The sequence below is a fragment of the Synchiropus splendidus genome, chromosome 7 (assembly GCF_027744825.2).
Source record: "Synchiropus splendidus isolate RoL2022-P1 chromosome 7, RoL_Sspl_1.0, whole genome shotgun sequence".
In the NCBI taxonomy this organism is placed as follows: Eukaryota; Metazoa; Chordata; class Actinopteri; order Syngnathiformes; family Callionymidae; genus Synchiropus; species Synchiropus splendidus.
In genome coordinates, this window is record NC_071340.1 from 12,787,396 (window position 1) to 12,806,029 (window position 18,634).

The 18,634-nt window shown below is 41.6% G+C and overlaps 1 protein-coding gene across 2 annotated transcripts in view; it reads right to left on the reverse strand.

Annotated features, from left to right (window-relative positions):
* Positions 1-18,634, reverse strand: part of LOC128762215 (netrin receptor UNC5C-like) — a 176,340-nt gene that overhangs the window by 3,279 nt on the left and 154,427 nt on the right. For both annotated transcript variants that reach the window (XM_053870297.1, XM_053870296.1), the window contains 7 exons: positions 17,749-17,884; positions 16,526-16,613; positions 12,343-12,511; positions 8,491-8,724; positions 3,874-4,023; positions 3,616-3,780; positions 1,674-1,852 (listed from right to left, as the gene is read on the reverse strand). In XM_053870297.1, the coding sequence (XP_053726272.1) occupies positions 1,674-1,852; positions 3,616-3,780; positions 3,874-4,023; positions 8,491-8,724; positions 12,343-12,511; positions 16,526-16,613; positions 17,749-17,884 (1,121 nt within the window). The remainder of the gene's footprint in view (positions 1-1,673; positions 1,853-3,615; positions 3,781-3,873; positions 4,024-8,490; positions 8,725-12,342; positions 12,512-16,525; positions 16,614-17,748; positions 17,885-18,634) is intronic.

Below are 18,634 nucleotides of genomic sequence, written 5' to 3' on the forward strand. Positions count from 1 at the left end.
TCTCTACATCCGGTATGAACCAGATGAACGCAGTACGGCTGCAGCACTAACCGCCCCCCACCGTGCTGCCACCAGGAAGTCACGGCCTGCTGTACGCGAGTGACAAAGACACGCAAACATCAAGGGGACCCCGGCCAATTCCACACACCGGTCATCTTACTCACTGTCCACGATAATAGAGAACATGGTCAGCGAGGAACCTGCTGGCTGCTTGAGATGCACTTGTACCCAATTATCCTCTCAACTAGGGACTCTGCTGCGTCTCTGCTGGTGACCACAGCTTTCCCTTTTGACTGCACACACCATTATTCCACGTAAAAGAGAGGCCGTTACGTACGATAACAACTGCTCAGATCACACGTGTCATTGTCTTCTACATCAGAAACAGAGAGGCCTTATAGAAGGAGACACGTGCCGGTGTCCACGCTGCCACAAGACAACAGAGAAATGGCTCTCATTGTGGGGCTAAAATTAAAAACAACAAAAAGACAAAGAACAAATAAAAACAGCGGAAGCCTTCTTCATAAAAAGACACCGTGCAACCAAATCACTAAGTCAACAGATCATGTTTCTCATGAAAGATGTATTTCATTTATTTTGTTTTTACCAATTAACTATATTTTCTCAATTTTGTTCTGTTACATTATTATTATTATTTTTAATATTTAAAGTATTTTCCGTACCTTAGTTACTTTTTACTTACTTACTTATTTTTCACTCTTACTTCATCTTCATCTTGAGTACTAGTTTTACATTTGAATTAAAACATATAACAATAACAATAATAACAATAAGTATTATATTTATTATACTTGAGCATTTTTGCGAGATCAACATCAACTAGTTAACATCACTAGTAAAACTGAGATACAGTATATTAAGTCCATAATTTTATTTATTTATTATTATTTTCTTTACATTTCAGAATCAAACATTAAAAACCAAACATTTGAAGCCATGTCTGTCACGCTGCAGATGAGCGACTGTTACACATTGACTTCAAATTGCTACAATATTAATAGTTGTTTCAAATTCGAGGAGGATTTGAACATGACATCTGAGTGAACCAGTACTTGACCTTGTGTCAGTCTCTGGCTTCACATACTGTAGCAGTGAAGCTTGTCGTCTCACTGGCCCACGCAGATCTGTCTGCTTCTGTCCATCAATATCAAGTTCTCACAGGTAAGAATCATTTAAAAAAATAAAGAAACTCATTTGGACTTAGACTGAGCAGTGGAATGGTTCACCAACATGTGGAGTCAAAGTGACTAGTTGGCCTGCACTGCTCGCTCAACTTCACATGAACTGTTTTTGTTCCAACATCAATCTAATAGTGACAGTTTAAAATGATTTAATTCAACTGGAGGACATTTTTTCTATTAATTCACCAGTAATTCCTAAAATGTTTATTTTTTTTCTATACTCAATTCAAGTGCTTTTTAAAATAATTCATTAAAATTTCACTGAAATTAAAACTTCTTTTATTAAAATGTATTTTATTTTTCATTGTTACTGTTTTTAATTTCATTTCAGTATTTCCATTTTATTGATGCCTTTTTAGTTTATTTATTTTCTTTCATTTCAGTAACTTTGCTAGTCGAAGCTTTTTTACTCTCATAAATGTTTCTTCTTTCTTTTTTTTATAGTCCTACTTGAATCACAGCGTGTGGTACCTATCAAGGTTGAGCTTGTGCGCCAGCATCCTCCAGTCGTTGCCTCTGGTCTGGGGCGCGTCAAGACTTCCACACAGTTTCTGCCTGATGGATAAAGGGATGCGAAAGGCGTTGGGTCCCACAAGGGTGGTGATGTTGCTGGCAGGGTCCATCAGGGACGTGTCTATGCACTGGAGCTCCTGGAAAGGCACAAATCATTCCAGCGTTAAAGCTTTTGCATTCCTCTTTGGGCTCAATTGGTCAAAGCAGAAGGGAAAATAATCTTTGTTAAAGAAAGAGAGGGACGAGGCCAAGCGTGAGTTGCTGAATGGTCAACTTAAAAAAAAAACTTTGGCAGTTAGAATCTGTTACTGAGGCTGAAGTGACAAAAAACGCATCATTATTCATCATAACATAGCATCTTATTTGCCACAGCAGACTGACAGTGGTCAGGGAGGCGCGTCCACGGACCATGGTGTTTGCTGATGATATGGTGATCTGTGGTGAGTGTAAGCAGGATGTGGCTGAGAAGCTGGAGGTATGAGTCTATGGAGAAATCGCTGGGCTATTTCGAGAGAGAACATCATCACATGGCATTCTTTTGAGAGAAGCCAAAAGATCAGAAAAAGGGAGTAGAAGTACATGAAATTTAAAATTCCTTTCTGACACATAATCAGACTGACATGTTGTGAATAGAGTTCCAAAGTATCTTAGTTGTATGCGGGACACTAAAACAAGTTGAAAAGAACAAGCAAAGTTCAAAGCAGACCAAGGCAAAAAAATTTCACAGTATCTATTTATTTGTGTTTCTTTTTTAGCCATTACTAGTTCAAAAGTGAATATAACATGTTCTTGGTTTCAGGACTAAAATCCCTCTTTTTTTCTTCTTTACATTTGCCATTTTTGCGAGTGTTTCACAGTCCTCAAAATACACTGAAAGAAAATTAAAAACATATTTTGAAATAAATTGCCTTATTTATCTTTCTTAGATGTTTGACCTTTAGATAAATTCAAATAAAATACATGTAAAATGAAATATGTTTTATAGGTTTCATGGCAGACTGACAGTTCTGAATATCCTTACTTCCATTTAATCCTTTTAGGTGCATTTTGTCCTTGATAATTAATTATGTATTTTGGATTTTCCATCGGATCATCGCCGTCTTCCCTTTGGTATGATGGTCCCTCACAACAGTCACAGCCTATAATGTGGCTCTTTGTGAAATTGAATTGCCCACCTCTGGTTTAAAGTGAGAAAGCAGAATGATTTTTTTTTATTCAAAATTAAGAATTTTCCAGGACAAATACAGAGAGAGAAAATTCAAGGGAACTCCTAGAATACACCAGTATTTGTTTGGGTCAAAGGCGAACACAGCTAGTGTCTACTTAAGAACATCAGGCTGTTTTGAATCTTATTTGTGAGAAACCAATGCTGGGCACATGTAGAGTTCTCTGCATGGCCAGTGGGCGACGGAAGGTGCCACTACACAAGTGAAAAAAAACAGCATGTTGTTGTTGCTGTTCATCACTGTCCTCATTATGATCGAACAGCAGAGCACAGTCAGTGTCCAGTCAGTCGCTGGGACGGGAGCAGCTGCTCCTTTTGGCCGCAGGTCTGTGTCAGTGACCAGACCAGGCGATGGCGTAACTATGGGTCTGCCTTTGTTCGGTATAGGTTTGTTAGGTTGGCAGAGCATACAGTAAACCCAAAACTCTACGCCCGATTCTCATTTCCCCTCAAACAAATCTTGAGAAAACAAGGCTCTATTGAGAGTGAGGAACAGTTGACGCCACACACAGCTCACAGGCCTGAAATCAAAGACGGGATATTCCGGCCACCTCCGGCCTCACGATGAATGATTGAAGCCAGTCACAGTCAGATGGCAGCAACTCTCAGAGAAAGTAACTTCAAGTTAAACAAGAGATGCGTTGGATTTCTAAAATCAAATAAAGTGCGTCTCACCTCCTCCAGAGTGCTGCTGAGCTGAAAGATCTGTCCTTCTCCTTCCACCTGCCGCACACACAGCTTGCAGCTGACCTCGGTGATGGCGGCGCTCAGCCGCTCCAGCGTGAAGGTGCAGTGAAGGCTTCTCTGACTGCCACTCCAGACCTGGTAGAAGGGGATCTCCTGCCGAAAAGCATGGTTCATAATTCAAGACAGAGGGAAAACAGCACCCCTCCTGGTTCATCCCACCATTGTTGAAAAGAGCCGGCGACTCACCTGATACTTGGCGATGAGCTTGCTCTTCCACAGCGTGTGCGGCACGTCGTGGATCGACAGTCTCAGATTGTGTGTGCTATCTTTAAAGTTCAGAGTCTTTGGCTCATCCAGCAGCTTCCCTCCCATCTGTGTCTCCATCTGAAGTACCTCCTACACACACACACGCACAGGAAAAAAAGGGCACTTCAAATTTCCTCTTGAAGTTTGCTTCTGCTTAATCTCGCCCGTTGAACTATTTATTCTGCCGCAGCAACAGGAATTTCAAGAAGCCTTTTAATTTATTTTGCATAATTACGGGAGACAATTCCACATTCTGCCTTGAAGTGTTAATTATCACGGAGCCCTTGAAAATACATGAAATAAATCACCGGTTGTATTGGGTGGATTTCAGTGGAGCTTTGCTCTGCCTAAGTGATGGAGCTGCAGAGAAACATTAGCTTGTAAAGTAGCATTGGTTCACAATGTAGACGAAGCGTGTACCAAACAACTGCGTAAGAAATGACTCTCTTATCAAAAAATGACAGTCCATGCTTCACAACACTTTTAAACAAAGATAATAATAGCTGAATAGTAAATATGGAGACGTAGATTCACAAGTTTTTGGCAACACAGTTCAACTCCGCCAGCAGTATTTCATGGCACTACTAACACATGGATGGAGCCAATATTAACCCAAAAACACCAAACCCAAACTGGACACCAGGGCTTACACAATTTATTTATTTATTTATTTGTTGTTCTTGACATGTCACTGCAAACATCAGGATCCTGTGAGAGTGACTTCTGGACTGCTAGATCACAGCTTATATGAAGGCTGATGCACCTCATGCTGAAGCTCTCAGCGCAGCTCAACAGGTGGCTTGAATAGCAGACACCCAGGAAAAACTTGGGACACCGCTGACATTGGGGAAGTTTCTGTGCGCCCAGGTCCTGTTCCAACTATCCAGAAATGACAATGTCGTCTGGAGTTAAACATTGTGCCAGCAAAGGATGACTCTAGACTACCTGCGGCTCCCGAGCTGCATGACGCTCTTTCCCCAGTTTCATGCGGCTCTTCACCAGATGAGCCGCTGAACTGGCTGTGATTTTGGTCAAGTTGCTATTGAGATGATTGTTTATACAGGAAATAAGACACAAAAGTAAGAGCTATTCCTGCGAAATGTCAAAACATTGTTCAAAGCCATGAGCCATGCTCACACACACAGACCGAGGCAACATTATAGTGGCATGAGCCACATAAATATGTAAGTAATATAGTAAGTATATATCAGTAAAATAAATGGTGCACACATTTCAATCTACGCCACTTGATATTTCGAGGAGAAATGTATGAATTTTAAAAATACACGCACAAGAGACGTACGCCGGATGCGAACCAGCAACCTAGTGACACACAGGGACGTGCTTTAACGCTATACTGCAGCCAAGTCACATGACCAGCTGTTCAGGTGAACTTTACAGCCTCACATATTTGTAGGATGTGGCTCTTTTCAGCAACACCGTAAAACAATGTGGCTCTTAGCCTCTGACCGGTTGGTCACCCCTGCTCTACACTGACTTCTTTTTTGCCTTTTTTTTCCCCTTTAAAGTTGCTTTAAAGTTCTCCCACATCCAGCACCTTCAAATGTGTAATTTGACTCTAATGTCAAAATGCTAATGTTAATATACTTATTACATGTGGAGATAGAGTCTTCACATTTGTCTTCAGTATATTACATGCTTATTCCCTTAAACTTATGTTTAATAATAATATTATTATTGTGTTTAATAATTAAACTTATGTTTAATAATGTTGCACGAAGCTCTTCTGCAGTTAAATCTGACTCGACTCCTGGCTGATGTGGTTTTAAAATACTTCTCATGGAGGTACCGTCTAATTCACTTTACATCATTTCTTATGGGAAATTGCTTGATAAACTCTACGTTTCCGTAATGTGATTGGGTTCTGGTACAAAATGAATTTTGAGATCCCCCTGTAGGTGAGTGAAAATGAAATTCACCAGTACTAAAATTGACAGTTCACTTCAACTGGATCGGCTCCAATACACATTGTGACCCATGATATTTAAGCTGAGCTGAATAGAAAGGAGATGCAAAGGAGTTCGATGGATGGTTGGAACATGAGGCGGAGTCAGTGGAGGAAAACTGATGTATTTCGACACAAACCACAGAGATGACGGAGGTGAAACTTGAAAATTGCATTTAGTTGATACTGGAGTAAAACACGTGGCCGGTACAGACCACTCAATAAATAGAAATTTACAGTAGTTTGACGTGTGATTTATACTGAGGAATTATACTTTAACTTCCTATGACTGAGTTTGACTCCTATACTTAAAGCTAACAAAGAGGAAGACAATTTAAATGTGCTTTAAAAAGCGCTGAGGGACAATTTTTCATTCAGCAACGTTGCCAGGCGCAAATGGTTATTTACGTTGGTTTCATATACTGAAGAGCCCGAGTTCCACAGATCCCCCCCACAACTGTAGTTAAACGTTTCTTGAGAGAAGACAGAATTATTTGTTTTTGTGTTTCTTTTGCGTTGAATACACTACAGCTGATTTTAAGGCGCGTTTATTAGCATGTAGGAAAACTGGAGGAGAGCACAGCAACTTGGTTGAGTGCTGTGTCAAATTGCCAGTGAACTGACCATTGTTGACATATTACAATCCAGTTCACTTCAGTCGCAGCAAAATCAAAGATGCTGACAAGGTCTTCAAGTTTTCATCTCAACACGTAGTGAGAGATTTAATGGTTTGTGTCCAGGTGTATACTGTAGTGGCTTCTTGATGGCGGCTGTAATAGTGTGGCAGCCTTTTCCTGTAATACAGTTGTTTATAAAAGTTTATAAATGCTGATGGGAATTTAGCAATCGGCAGAACTGATATTGAGTAGGGGAAATTTGTGAACATAATAATAATATTATTGAACATAAGTTTAAGGGAATAAGCATGTAATATACTGAAGACAAATGTGAAGACTCTATGTAATAAGTATATTGACATTAGCATTTTGACATTAGAGTCAAATTACGCATTTGAAGGCGCTGGATGTGAGAGAACTTGAAGCAACTTTAATAAATATTTATCTTTCCTCAAACTTTCACGAGTTTAACCTGTCCTCTTCAGGCCACCGTAGTAGGAAGCTGCTGGTGGAACGTGTGATGTAGAGCTGCTTGTGCTACCTTGATCTGATCAGGCTAAAATAAACTAAGAATATGTTTCTTTTACATGTAACACCAGCATGTACTGTAGTTTCTGCAGCTCAATCCTCTGTCGCGCTCACGTTTCTCTCTCCTGTACGTGGGTGGAGTCACTCTTCTCTCTCCATTTGTTCAGTGTGGACGCACATTCTGACCAATCGTGTGCCACTTTTATAGCAAAAAACCCTGAAAACTAGAGCCAGCTCCCATGGTTACACGACAAGTAAACAATGTTTTTATGCATGAGAAAAACCTTGTCTTGCACGTGAAATGGAAGTGACATGCATGTTTTTTTTTTTTTTTGGATGTTATCTCCAGATAATTTTTATCTCAAGATACAATCGTAGATGTCAGCACATGCGACAAAATGGTCGCATTAGACTTGTCGGTGAACTAACTCAGGCTCCTTGTGCTCACCCACAATGTTCTTAGCAAGCGCTGAACACCGATTGTATTTGACAGCGGAACACAGCGAGAGAGCCACAGGTGAACAAGGTGGCATTGATTTAAACATGTATGGCGCTACTCCCTTTTTTGGATCCATTCTCTAAACAAAATGAAGTCATTCTCTTTGCCTCTCGGTGCAGCTGCTGTTGCAGTAACAGATTGCACACATAATCCTGCCGGGATTTCAGCTCATCATTTTCAAATTGACTTGGGCGCATCAACACAGTTCCCGCCAGGAGAGCTCTGAAGAAGTATCTGCGCCCCACAGACACCTGCATGCATTAATCATATCGCGATAATAACAACATATTTACGGGCGTATAAACAGGCGAGCGCGGATTTATACACAGCCAGCGTTGTACAGATAGAGCAGAGAGATATCAGTCTCCTGCATCCTTTAGAAAAGAACCAATTGCTCTTTCCCACCATCCAGCGAGCGGCAGCAGCAGCAGCAGCAGATACGCGGCGGTTGATCAATTATACCACACAGAGCTTCATCATAAATAATCCCACCTCTGAACTTTATGCTGCTGTAGCTTGCTTGAAATGGTAAAAGGGAGTGTGTGCGCGCTGTGAGCCACACTGACAGTTGATTTATCATTGCATGCATAAATTACCAATGTTAATCTCCCGCATCTGACGCTCCCTCCAGGACTTGTTTAAATTCTTAAAGCATCCGCTGTTTTGACATTGCTTGACCCTGTTTTGTTTATTGCTTCTCAGCTCATTTCCAGGAGACTAGAGGTGAAGGAAATTCTCTGTGTGACTCGTGACAATCACTTCCCTCGCAGCGCTAATATATTTTGGATACAAACTTGTGTGATGGCGCAAATGAGAAACAGTCCCTCACAGGAGTTGAAAACAAAACAGAGCCCTGAACCATGTACATGACCTGTTTACTCAATGTTCAAGAGAGAAAAGTTCACGGGCACTCATGTAAAATTCAGCATTCTGCTTGTGTTGTTTACCTTGAGGGCATCCTGTGTGTCATCCAGACAGTAGACCCTGATGTGGTAGTCCAAAGTGGTGCAGGAGACGGGTCCAAAAACTGCCAGTTTCAGTCTCTTGGCAGCTGCTTTGCCGACAGACTGTCCCACCAGGCAGTAAGTCCCCAGTGTCTCCGTGAGGATGTGGCATGCCTCTGAATCCATCTGCACATAGCAGGGGGTGGTGAAGTTCTCTTCACCCACGACCACCACATCCTGAAAGAAACACACAGACGCAGTTGTTAGTGTCACGACCCTGAGGGATGGAGCCGCCGTGACGCCTGTGATTCAGGCAGGAGTGATGACAGTGACTTCACTCCCTGGAAGAGGGATTAAAAACTGCAAACTGTTTTAAGGTGTTGCTCTCTTTTAACTCCTGTCATGCAAATCTTTGTAGGAATTTCTTGGTCTTTGTCCAACACACTCCTTGTTGCTCCTCTCCACCAGTCGGAACCATCTGAGCCTCGCCTCCCTGACTTTGTTTCTTGTCCCTCTGATATTCTTGTTTCTAAACGTATCCTTCCTAGTCACTCCCAGTGAAAACCTGAGCATCTTCAACCCTGACTCTTCCAACTCTGCTACCTGCCTTTAAACCATACCTCATGGCTGGCCTCACTACTGACCTCTAGAGCTTCCCTTTCACTCTAGCAGCCGCTCTCCTGTCCCCCCTGGCAGTCACTCTGTCTGAATGATGCCACATACTTGAACTGTTTTCAAACCTCAAGTCCCTAAAACTTCACTGGTCCTCCTGCCTCCCTCCTTCACACTTGTAACACACATGGATTCTGCCTTGCTTCTACTGATTGTCATCCCTCTTCTCTCCATTACTACCTCCACTTCTCCAGCTGGTCCTCCAACTCATCTTCACTCTGCAGATCACTATATCATCAGCAAACATCACGGTCCATAGAGACTCCTCCCTGACCTCAAATGGCGGTGTGTCTATAACTAGAGCAAACAAGAACGGAGTGGGAGTTGATCCTGACCCGCCTCGTTCATATCCTACACAAGCATTGCTTATTCCTCTGATGCTCCTGACTTCCTCATACACACACAACACTTCCTCTTTGAATTCTGTCGTTGGTTTTCTCCAGATCCACAGTGCAACTCCCTCTGAACTTCTGTGTAAGAATCCTCACAGAAAACTCTTTCTCAGCATGAATCCCTTCTGCAGCTCCCTGATGCTGACATCTGCTCTGACCCTGACTCTTGACCCGCCGACTCTTTCCCTCTAAAGTCGTGACTCATCAACTTGATCCCTCCGCAGTTGCGACAGAATCCCCTTCGTTCTTAAAAGTGGCTGCAGATCACTCTTCCTCGACTCGTAAGTCATCCTCACCATCATTGAAGAGTCTGGTCAGAACGTTCTCTGCTCACTTTCACACCTCCTCTGGGGTAACAGTCCTCACCCACTTCAGAGCTTCCCTTACGTCCACCTTGCTGTTTACCTCAACTACCTGGTCCAACTTCTCGCCTTCATCAGGAATGCTGACGTCTTCAAATTTTCTTGTGAAACTTTATAGATTTCCAACTCTATCCATAGGCTACACATACTGTCCCTCCCATTTGCATCCAGTTCAGGCTCTGCATGGTTTGTCAGAGACTGCTGGCGAATGCAAACAATCCCTCCATCTGTTCAACATTACCGAAAACCTAGCAGAAGTTTTGGGGGACTAATGCTCCCTCTCTTGTCTGGCTTGGATGATAAAACATCTGGAGCAATAAAGTAAATTAACTACAATTTTAATTAAAGGATATCCCCAAACCAAGTCCGTGTTTATGGTTAGTGCCAATCTGAATCACTTTTTAAATAAAAATCTGACTACCACTGGTGAGCAGGGAGAGAGGCTTTATTAATTGTGTGGCGATGGTTTGAATTAAAATCTGGACTGAGCGGGATTTGATTCTCCGGCAGGGCACTGATGCAGAAATGATGCATGAACTCGGGAGTCTCTCAGCATTCCCTCCCCGAGAGTCCTCACAGCTTGATGGCTTTTCCAAAAGACGGCTTCCAGACACACAAGCAACAATCTCTAAACATTAAATAAGAGGCATCTCTCTCTCTGTGTCTCTCTGTATATATATATATATATATATATATATATATATATATATATATATATATATATATATATATATATATATATATATATATATATATATATATATATATATATATATGTGGGACAGTTTCATTGTTCTGACATGTATGTTTTTATTATTCAATATTTAAATACACCATTTTTATTGTACTCATAATGCATTTTAAAAATGTATTTGTTTCATCATTTTTTTTCAATGACCATTATTATATAAAAACATCAAAATAGAACACAATAAATAGAAGTATTATAAGATAGATGTAATAAATGTCCTTCTTTTGTGAACAGGTCTTCTACCTTATATTAATTTATGGATTTGAAATGCAAAGAAAAAAATGTATAATATGTATTGCACATCTTTTTGCATGTACAAATACAGAGATTGTTTTTTGAGTGATTTCCTTCCAGTCATATTCGTAAATAAAGATTATTGTATAGAGAATTCTTCTTTTATTAATTATTCTGTATTTTCATGACTTTCCTCTGCGGTGTCCATATTTCAACAGGTGGGCAAAATAAAATAGCACATTTTAAACAAATAATGTTCAGCCTAAATATGCTGAATACCTCCACCTGGAGGATGATCCTCCAGTAACGTCTGTTCCAACATCAGTTACAGTAAATCCATGAGACTTTCCTGGTGACGTGATCCTCAGTTCTCTGTTTGCATGTTTGAGAAAACTGCTGTGAATTACGCTGTGCATAAGAGCGACGGCTTGGGCACAAATATTGAGTTCTGGATCATGTGGAGCTGTGTTCCTGCAGAGGAGCTGAATCAATACCAAGGAATAGGAAGCGCAATATGACATGAATCTGTGATAAGTTGTAACCACAGCAGAGGCCAGTCTCCAGCTGATGTGAAAGGAATTGGATTACCTTCCCTTCCCTGTTTTGGAGGAACTTTTGGAGAGGAAATGGATATTCTCCTGCAATAAGAGGAAAACAAATCGACGTCCTGATGAAATTCCACTTTTCATTTTCAGTGCCTACTTGGCAGGTCGGCGACACAAAGCTTCTCCCCGCAAGCTCGCGCACTCACACTCGCGCACAATCGCACGGATCTTTTGCATGGCTAATTGTGCGCAGTGTTGAGCGGTGATAAGCAACACAAACCAGCACGCAGGGGCCTTGTAGACACACTGATGCTGCTCGACAGCTTATCAAACACCGACACACAAACACAGCAGATTGCTGAGGTAGAGGCTACACGCTGAGAGACAAGGGAGGGAAAGAGAAAAGTGAAAAATGGAGCGATAGAATGATAAAAAGAAAAGTCGGAGGAGGACGGCAGGAAGAGAACAAATTGCTTCTGATAGGAGTCTTCAACCCCCTGCTTGTCTGTTCGCCTGTGGCTCTTTTTATTTGCTAAATGTTCTGTCCTATTATTGCATTTATCTCTCCATTACGTTGCATGTCTCTACTGAAGACCTGCTCATATGAGTGAATGGGACTTCACATGCTCTTCTGTTGCGAAGACTCAATATACATAAGAGTATAATATAAGGAATTAAATACAGGTATTTATGAGGAATATGTGGGGAATGAACATTAAAAAAGCCCCAGTAAGTATGTACATTTACCATGATTTACGATGGAAATGTTGCTGTTACGTCTTGTTTGTCGTCCCTTGAAGCTCAGTTCAGATGTATATTTTCAACCACTCATCTTCACACCCTTTTATCTGACAGGGAATACGAGTATCGCTGAATATCAAAAAATCCAGATCTCTCACCTCCCACTCTCCCAGAGCCAGTTGGTTTTTAAGCTGTATGAGCCAATCCTCCTGGACGTTGTCGGCACAGTGGTGGATGGTGAGAATCACCGGTCTGGTCAGGAGGGCTCCAGGGGGTCCGCAGCTCACTACCGGACTCAGCACAGTCTGGATGTCCTCCACCAAGGGTCTGCAGGAGGCCGATAAGATGGAGGTTAAATGCTTCTTTTGAACACAGATGACACTGTTGACTGAGAGAGGCTGAGCATTAAGCGCATAAAGCTGCAATCGATTTTAAATCTTCTCCTCTGCAGGCTTCAGACGATGTTCTGGAGGAACCACAGTAGACAATAAAGTGGAAGAATATAGTCTGTTGAGAATAATAGACTCTAACATAGCTAACATGTTGATCAGTGCAAGCGTAGTACAGTAGTACAGCATAATAATATCTGAGTTCGGCCAAGGAAGCTAACTGCTGTTCACTATTATATGTACAAAGGTCAACGTTCTTATTTGTCAAAAACAAAGCAACATGTTCAAGAAGGTCAAGGTCAAGAATACCATGTGCACTTTTCGAAGCTGACTCACTCTTGCACACATTTTGTTTATAATATTGGTAATGTAACAGTTGGACTCAAAAATCCACCACAAGTTCCTGTGGGCTCAAAGGTTTTCTGCCGAACTCGAATCTAGTCCGTCACATTATTTGATGAGGCCATCATGGAACTGAAAAGAACATGAACTCACACATACTTTACTCAAAAGTTCAGTGAGTGAACATTAGACCTTAGATTGGTTGGATTTGCCATTGCCACAGGGACGTTTTGTTCCACTGCCACGTCGATGACACATCTCATTTTCTCACGTCTGCAGTCAGAAACGAGGGTGACAGAACTTTGCTCTGACTGTTGGATGGATGTCCACGCTCCATCTTAAACGCATCATATTCACAACCAAGTTGAGTTTCCAGGGAAAAGCTGACCTAAGCAAGTTTTTCAATTCACACCTGCTTAGACATTGACATCCATGGCTAACATGCTCTCAGTCCTAAGGCGTCACACATCAACTACCGTCAAGGGGTTGAGGTATTTCACTTGAATCAAATATTCTCCTTCCCACTGTATTATCTGATGTCACAGGAGAAGGTAAAAAAAAAGTTGGGGTAAAGGAAAAGCCTTGGGGCGGCGCTCCTTTCTGGTCTTGGAACACAGTCTCATGGCACCTACAGCGTACACAGCACCGCACGATCAAGATCTTCTCATGGTGGCAACATCGGCACATAAGGAACAATATATACCAAGAAACCTCACAAGTAAGCTAACAGAGAGACCTTACCACCATCACCCCCATGTGTCCTGGTGCGAACCCAAGCTATTCTTTACCAAGACGGTAAATATCGGACTCAATTGACACAAGTAAATACGATATTTGGGTGAGTGTTTTTGTACAAAAGACAATGGTCATGAAAATTATTTTGTTTTATTTGTGACCCAGGAAGTGATGATGCAGGAATCATCGATTCAGTACAGTACAGCCCGACTGTAGCATTACTGTGAAAGTCACGTAATCTAGCAGGAAAGTTTTCCACATTGGCATGAAGTAGAAAAAAAGTGGCCCACAGAACGGAGTGATCACAGCCTGTGACGCAGTTTGAGTGAAGCAGTGTACAAGTAACATCCGACTTACGACCGGGATCGGTTCCGACCAACCGGCCGAAAGTCAGATTGGACGTAATTCGAATGCCATTCAAAATGGCCGACGCGAGGGTTATAGTTACTACTGTAGTGGTAGATCACTGTGTGAGAGTGAGATGCTGGGATACTGTGCTGCAGTAACTGTCGTACACGATGCCGGGCTGCTACGTGCAGTGGAGCCTGCATCTGCAGGCCGTGGTCGGAAGTACTGGTGGACGTAAGTTGAGCAGGTCATAAGTCGGATGTTACTCACATGTTAGCTGCAGTCGAATGAGTCATTAGATCCAACATAATGTCGCCGTTTTCAACACTGTTAAATGTGTTTGTTTTAAAGAATCGACCATACGAGCATTTTATTCTGCCCATAAATGAATCCTCATAAACTGCGTGAAATACACACAGACCTTTTTCTTGGCTGTTCGGCTGGCTTGTGATGGTTGGCATATTTATTGAGCGGGAACAAGCAGGTATGGATGGAAGGAATGAATGTGAAATTTAACAGTGATTTTTCTTCGGCCCACCTGGTGTCAGGGGGGCACTAATCCTCAGCAGCGTTATCGATCCGGCCCCTGGAGCTCATTATTGACTGGTGAAGGGTTCACATGGGTGGGAGAATCATCAGTTTAAAAACACGTGGAAGGTGTGACTCAAACTGTGCCAGTGACCTCCGACCGATTTCATGTGGGGCCCCCTCTTCCTCAATTACGGCCGCACTGGTTTAAAACTTCTTCTGAGATCACGTTCAAAATTCATGTGTGACTTGTTGTTGATAATGAGCAGGTTGTGGCTGTGAGGGGGAGGAAGGTCGATGCAGCCATGTAACTATTGACCTGGAGGGAAGCAGGGGACGACAGAAAGGTTTGTTTCTAAGAAGTATTGGAGCTTACTGAAGTCCAGCAATTTACTTTTGACAGCTATTGATTCAAAAAAGAAAGTGCTTGGAATCATGGCAGAGATTATTTAAATGTATTTTCACTCTGTTTTTCAGCGGTGGAGGTGGGAAATGAACACTTCAGTTTGGGAGCGGCTCAATGAGAGCAGAGTTTAAACATGTGTTACTGGCTGTAAAAAGCATCACAGAAGTTCCGAAAGGACAATGGCTCTTGTTCACATGTGGAGGGAGGTTGGAGGTTGAGAGCGGTACAAACAGATCAAGCCATGGCTTGTAGAAGCTCCTCAACACCAACAGAAGACGGTCACCATTTCATTTAATCTCAGATATTTCCTGAATGTAAGATGTAAATTAAATAGTGTGCTGTACCATGTGTTTTTATATTTTACAGTTTACACTCACATTTTACCATATACTTTTTAATCATACTCTATTTGAATGAATCACCCAATATCTGAGAGGAAGAGTAAAATAAAATAAAATAATATAATCACATTGTCAACAAGAAGCAGTGAATGCAGTGAACAAGAACAATGTCAGATTGGTACAGACCCTCAACAATACGAACAATACTGAGCTGCTCCATCACAGTTAGCAGAATATGCTAACCGTGCTAGCAGTTAGCATTGACATGAATCCTTGTTTGATTTACATGGGAACATACAGGTACACTTCAAATAAAGAGCCAATCCCTCCATGTTTGCTGTTGTGGCTGCGGCACGTTTAAGTCTCACACTAATATTTCTGTTTAGAGTCATGTCCATTTTACCGCATATTCATTTTCTCTTAAAGATTCCCAGCGTAGCGCAACACTGTGTGAGTGGTGGTCATAATGGTGAGGGCGTGCGCACTGAACAAAACCAACCCATCCTCCCGAGTTTACAGACCTCATCACCTCATTTCCAAATGCACACATTAATAATCCAGGTCATCATTACAGACCGGAAAATGGACATTATTTGGGATCTATTTTTCCAAATTGTGGCGTGCAAAACCATCCCGAGGATTAGTCGAGCCACTCTTGATCTTTGTGATGGCGCACCATCATATTTTTGCTATCAAACAGAGTGAAATACAAAGGATTTAGGTTCATTTCCTGCACAGGAATAAAAACACCGGATTTGTTTTTGTTGAGGCTTTTTGGAAGACAAACATGATGTTGGTGCGGAAGCCACTGAAATGTAGATGGGAACTGATATATACAAACATGTTGTGTAAGCGTTTCATTTTTCAGTCAGATAAAACCGTTTTGTAGACAGACAAAACACACTCCATAGTAGTTCTCACTGTCTCTATACTGACGTCTCAAGCCATTCCACCCTGCCTGCACTCTCTTCTCTCCTCCCTTGGCCATTGCTATAGTTCAGTTTTCACAACCTCCATCTCATTCACATACATTTTCTCTCATGAGTGGGAGACGCTGCATGTAGCACGTCATGTAGAAATGCGAAGCATATTCATCATTGTTTTATCCCCAGTGGAGAATGGAAGCCCTTGTCACATCCCGAAACATCCCAGTTGCAATCGTAAAACAGGTCAGAGGAGTCACTGGCCTGAGACTCAAGAGACTATCAAGAGAGCCACAGAAAAATGTCAGTCAGTGAAAAGACGTACAAACCTCAGGCTGTCCTTCCTGTGCACTGTCACATACATCTCGTACACTCGCCCCGGTGGAACCGCGCCGGCCGGCACCAGCAGGCTCACACCTGCCAAGGCAGAGGAAGACTCAGACCTTTTCCACGCCGGGTTATTTATTCCCCCGCTCGTAGCTGAAATATTAATCACCCAGCCCATTACCACTTTGTCACGGTGATTAATTATTGAATAATCACTTGTGAAAGAAAAACGATTCCACCGAATATATCACTAATTGAATTGTGCTGTAATGTTTTTAGAGCTGCTTCCATTCGGCTGGTTACATAATTGATAGTTCATTTGGACCAGCTGCTTTTAAATCCTCACGCTGCTCTCTGACCCTTTAAAAAAAAAGAAAGAACAAAAGAAGAGGAATACATTCTCAAGCTAACTAAAACAGAGAGTCACGTTGTGCGCTTTGACAACTTCATATTTATCGTTCGAAATGGAATTGAATTCATTTCAATGATCTTGCTTTGAGATCACATTTTTTTTGCTCATGTTTGCAGGCTTTAAAGGTGATTGTAAATGTATGTAAATGTAAAAATATTTCCACACGAGGTAAAGTAAAAGATGGGGTTAGGTTTCACATTCCATAGCGTGAAAACAGACTTTTTTTCTCTTGTTAGATTTAGGACCAACTTTAGTTTCAGTTTTAATTTTCAACACAGCAACAACCAATCGAAGATCACCCACCCAACGGTCTTTGATGATTTTTATTGATTCATTTTGGTTCATTTAGATTTCACAAAGCTTTTACATTTGAATGACCTTCACATATTATTAATTAAAAAAATGTACGAGTTCAACTCAAATCTGAAGGAACAGTTTTGACAAGGTTAACTTTTTTATTATTATATTTTATTGGATTTATTATTTGTATTTTTTTATGCTTTGTTGGATAAATCTGAGTAAAGAGCCAATATTGGGCAATTTATTAAAATAAAAGATATATGATGATGATTTAATATGGCCTAAGAAATACTCTCTGAGCCTGAGAGATTACACTTACTGCAAAAGATTTCAGGCCATCATGGCTCCAAACTAAAAATAAAGTAATTAAAAATGTAAAGTGATGGTCTAATTTTGAAAAGGGGCTGCTGAGTTACGCAACACTTAACTGGGAGAAAGCGAAATGTGACTGGTGACATGATCAGCCGGAGCATTTTGAGAGCTTTGGTTGGTCATCTGAGAGTGAAGTGTTACCAGAATTGGGAACGATCAGGTGTCCGCCCTGGTTGTTGAATGAGCCGTGAGCAGTACAGGACGGGTCCCTCGTGCGGGCCAGGGTTTGGTTCCGGAGGTTCATCGTGTCGCTGTTGTCCAAGAGAGACTGAGTGATCTGAAGGAAGATCACATTAATGGGGAAGGGTTTTAATGCTTCATTTAACACTGAAACTCATGTAACGGATCAGGTCTTAGCTGGTTTGGGTGATCACAACTTTGGGACGCAGTCAGACAAATAACATCCCTGAGGCATAAAGGTTTGGACAGCGTGTTGGAGTGAATCAGAGTGAATCTTTTTAACCACTTTATTACGTAGTCATTATTTAGCTAAAGCAATAGGCCCTGTGTTCCTTGTGAGAATAACATCAGCTATAAATGGTTGTTAATATACACATTTCAACTTAAAAACAATATAGAAGACTAAGGGGCAACAGGGTTCAAACAGAAGGTATTTTCAGTGTAGATAAATGTGTCAGTATGCCTGGGATGAGACAGCTACAGGAGTGTGACGTCAGGCAAGCATGTGACCTGAGGCTGATATGTTTCTCCCTCACTTTAGCGCAAAGTTAAGTCAGAACTCAGCTGGAGGAAAGAAATGACCAAAGACTTTAAAACAGCGTTGACACAAATAAACAGTCTAGAATAACCGCCGGGAAGAGAGCTCGGTGTAAGTTCGGCAAAAAAGGGACCATTTGCTGATGCACTCAGGAAGACAACTGAAGAGGTAGAATAACTGTGAGATAATGTCACATCACTTAAAATGCATCCATGACAATTTTAAACTGCCATAGGACTGAAGTGAAGGACGGAGTCACATTATACATTTGAAACAACCTTAGGCTAAAATATGGTCTGCTTTGCATCT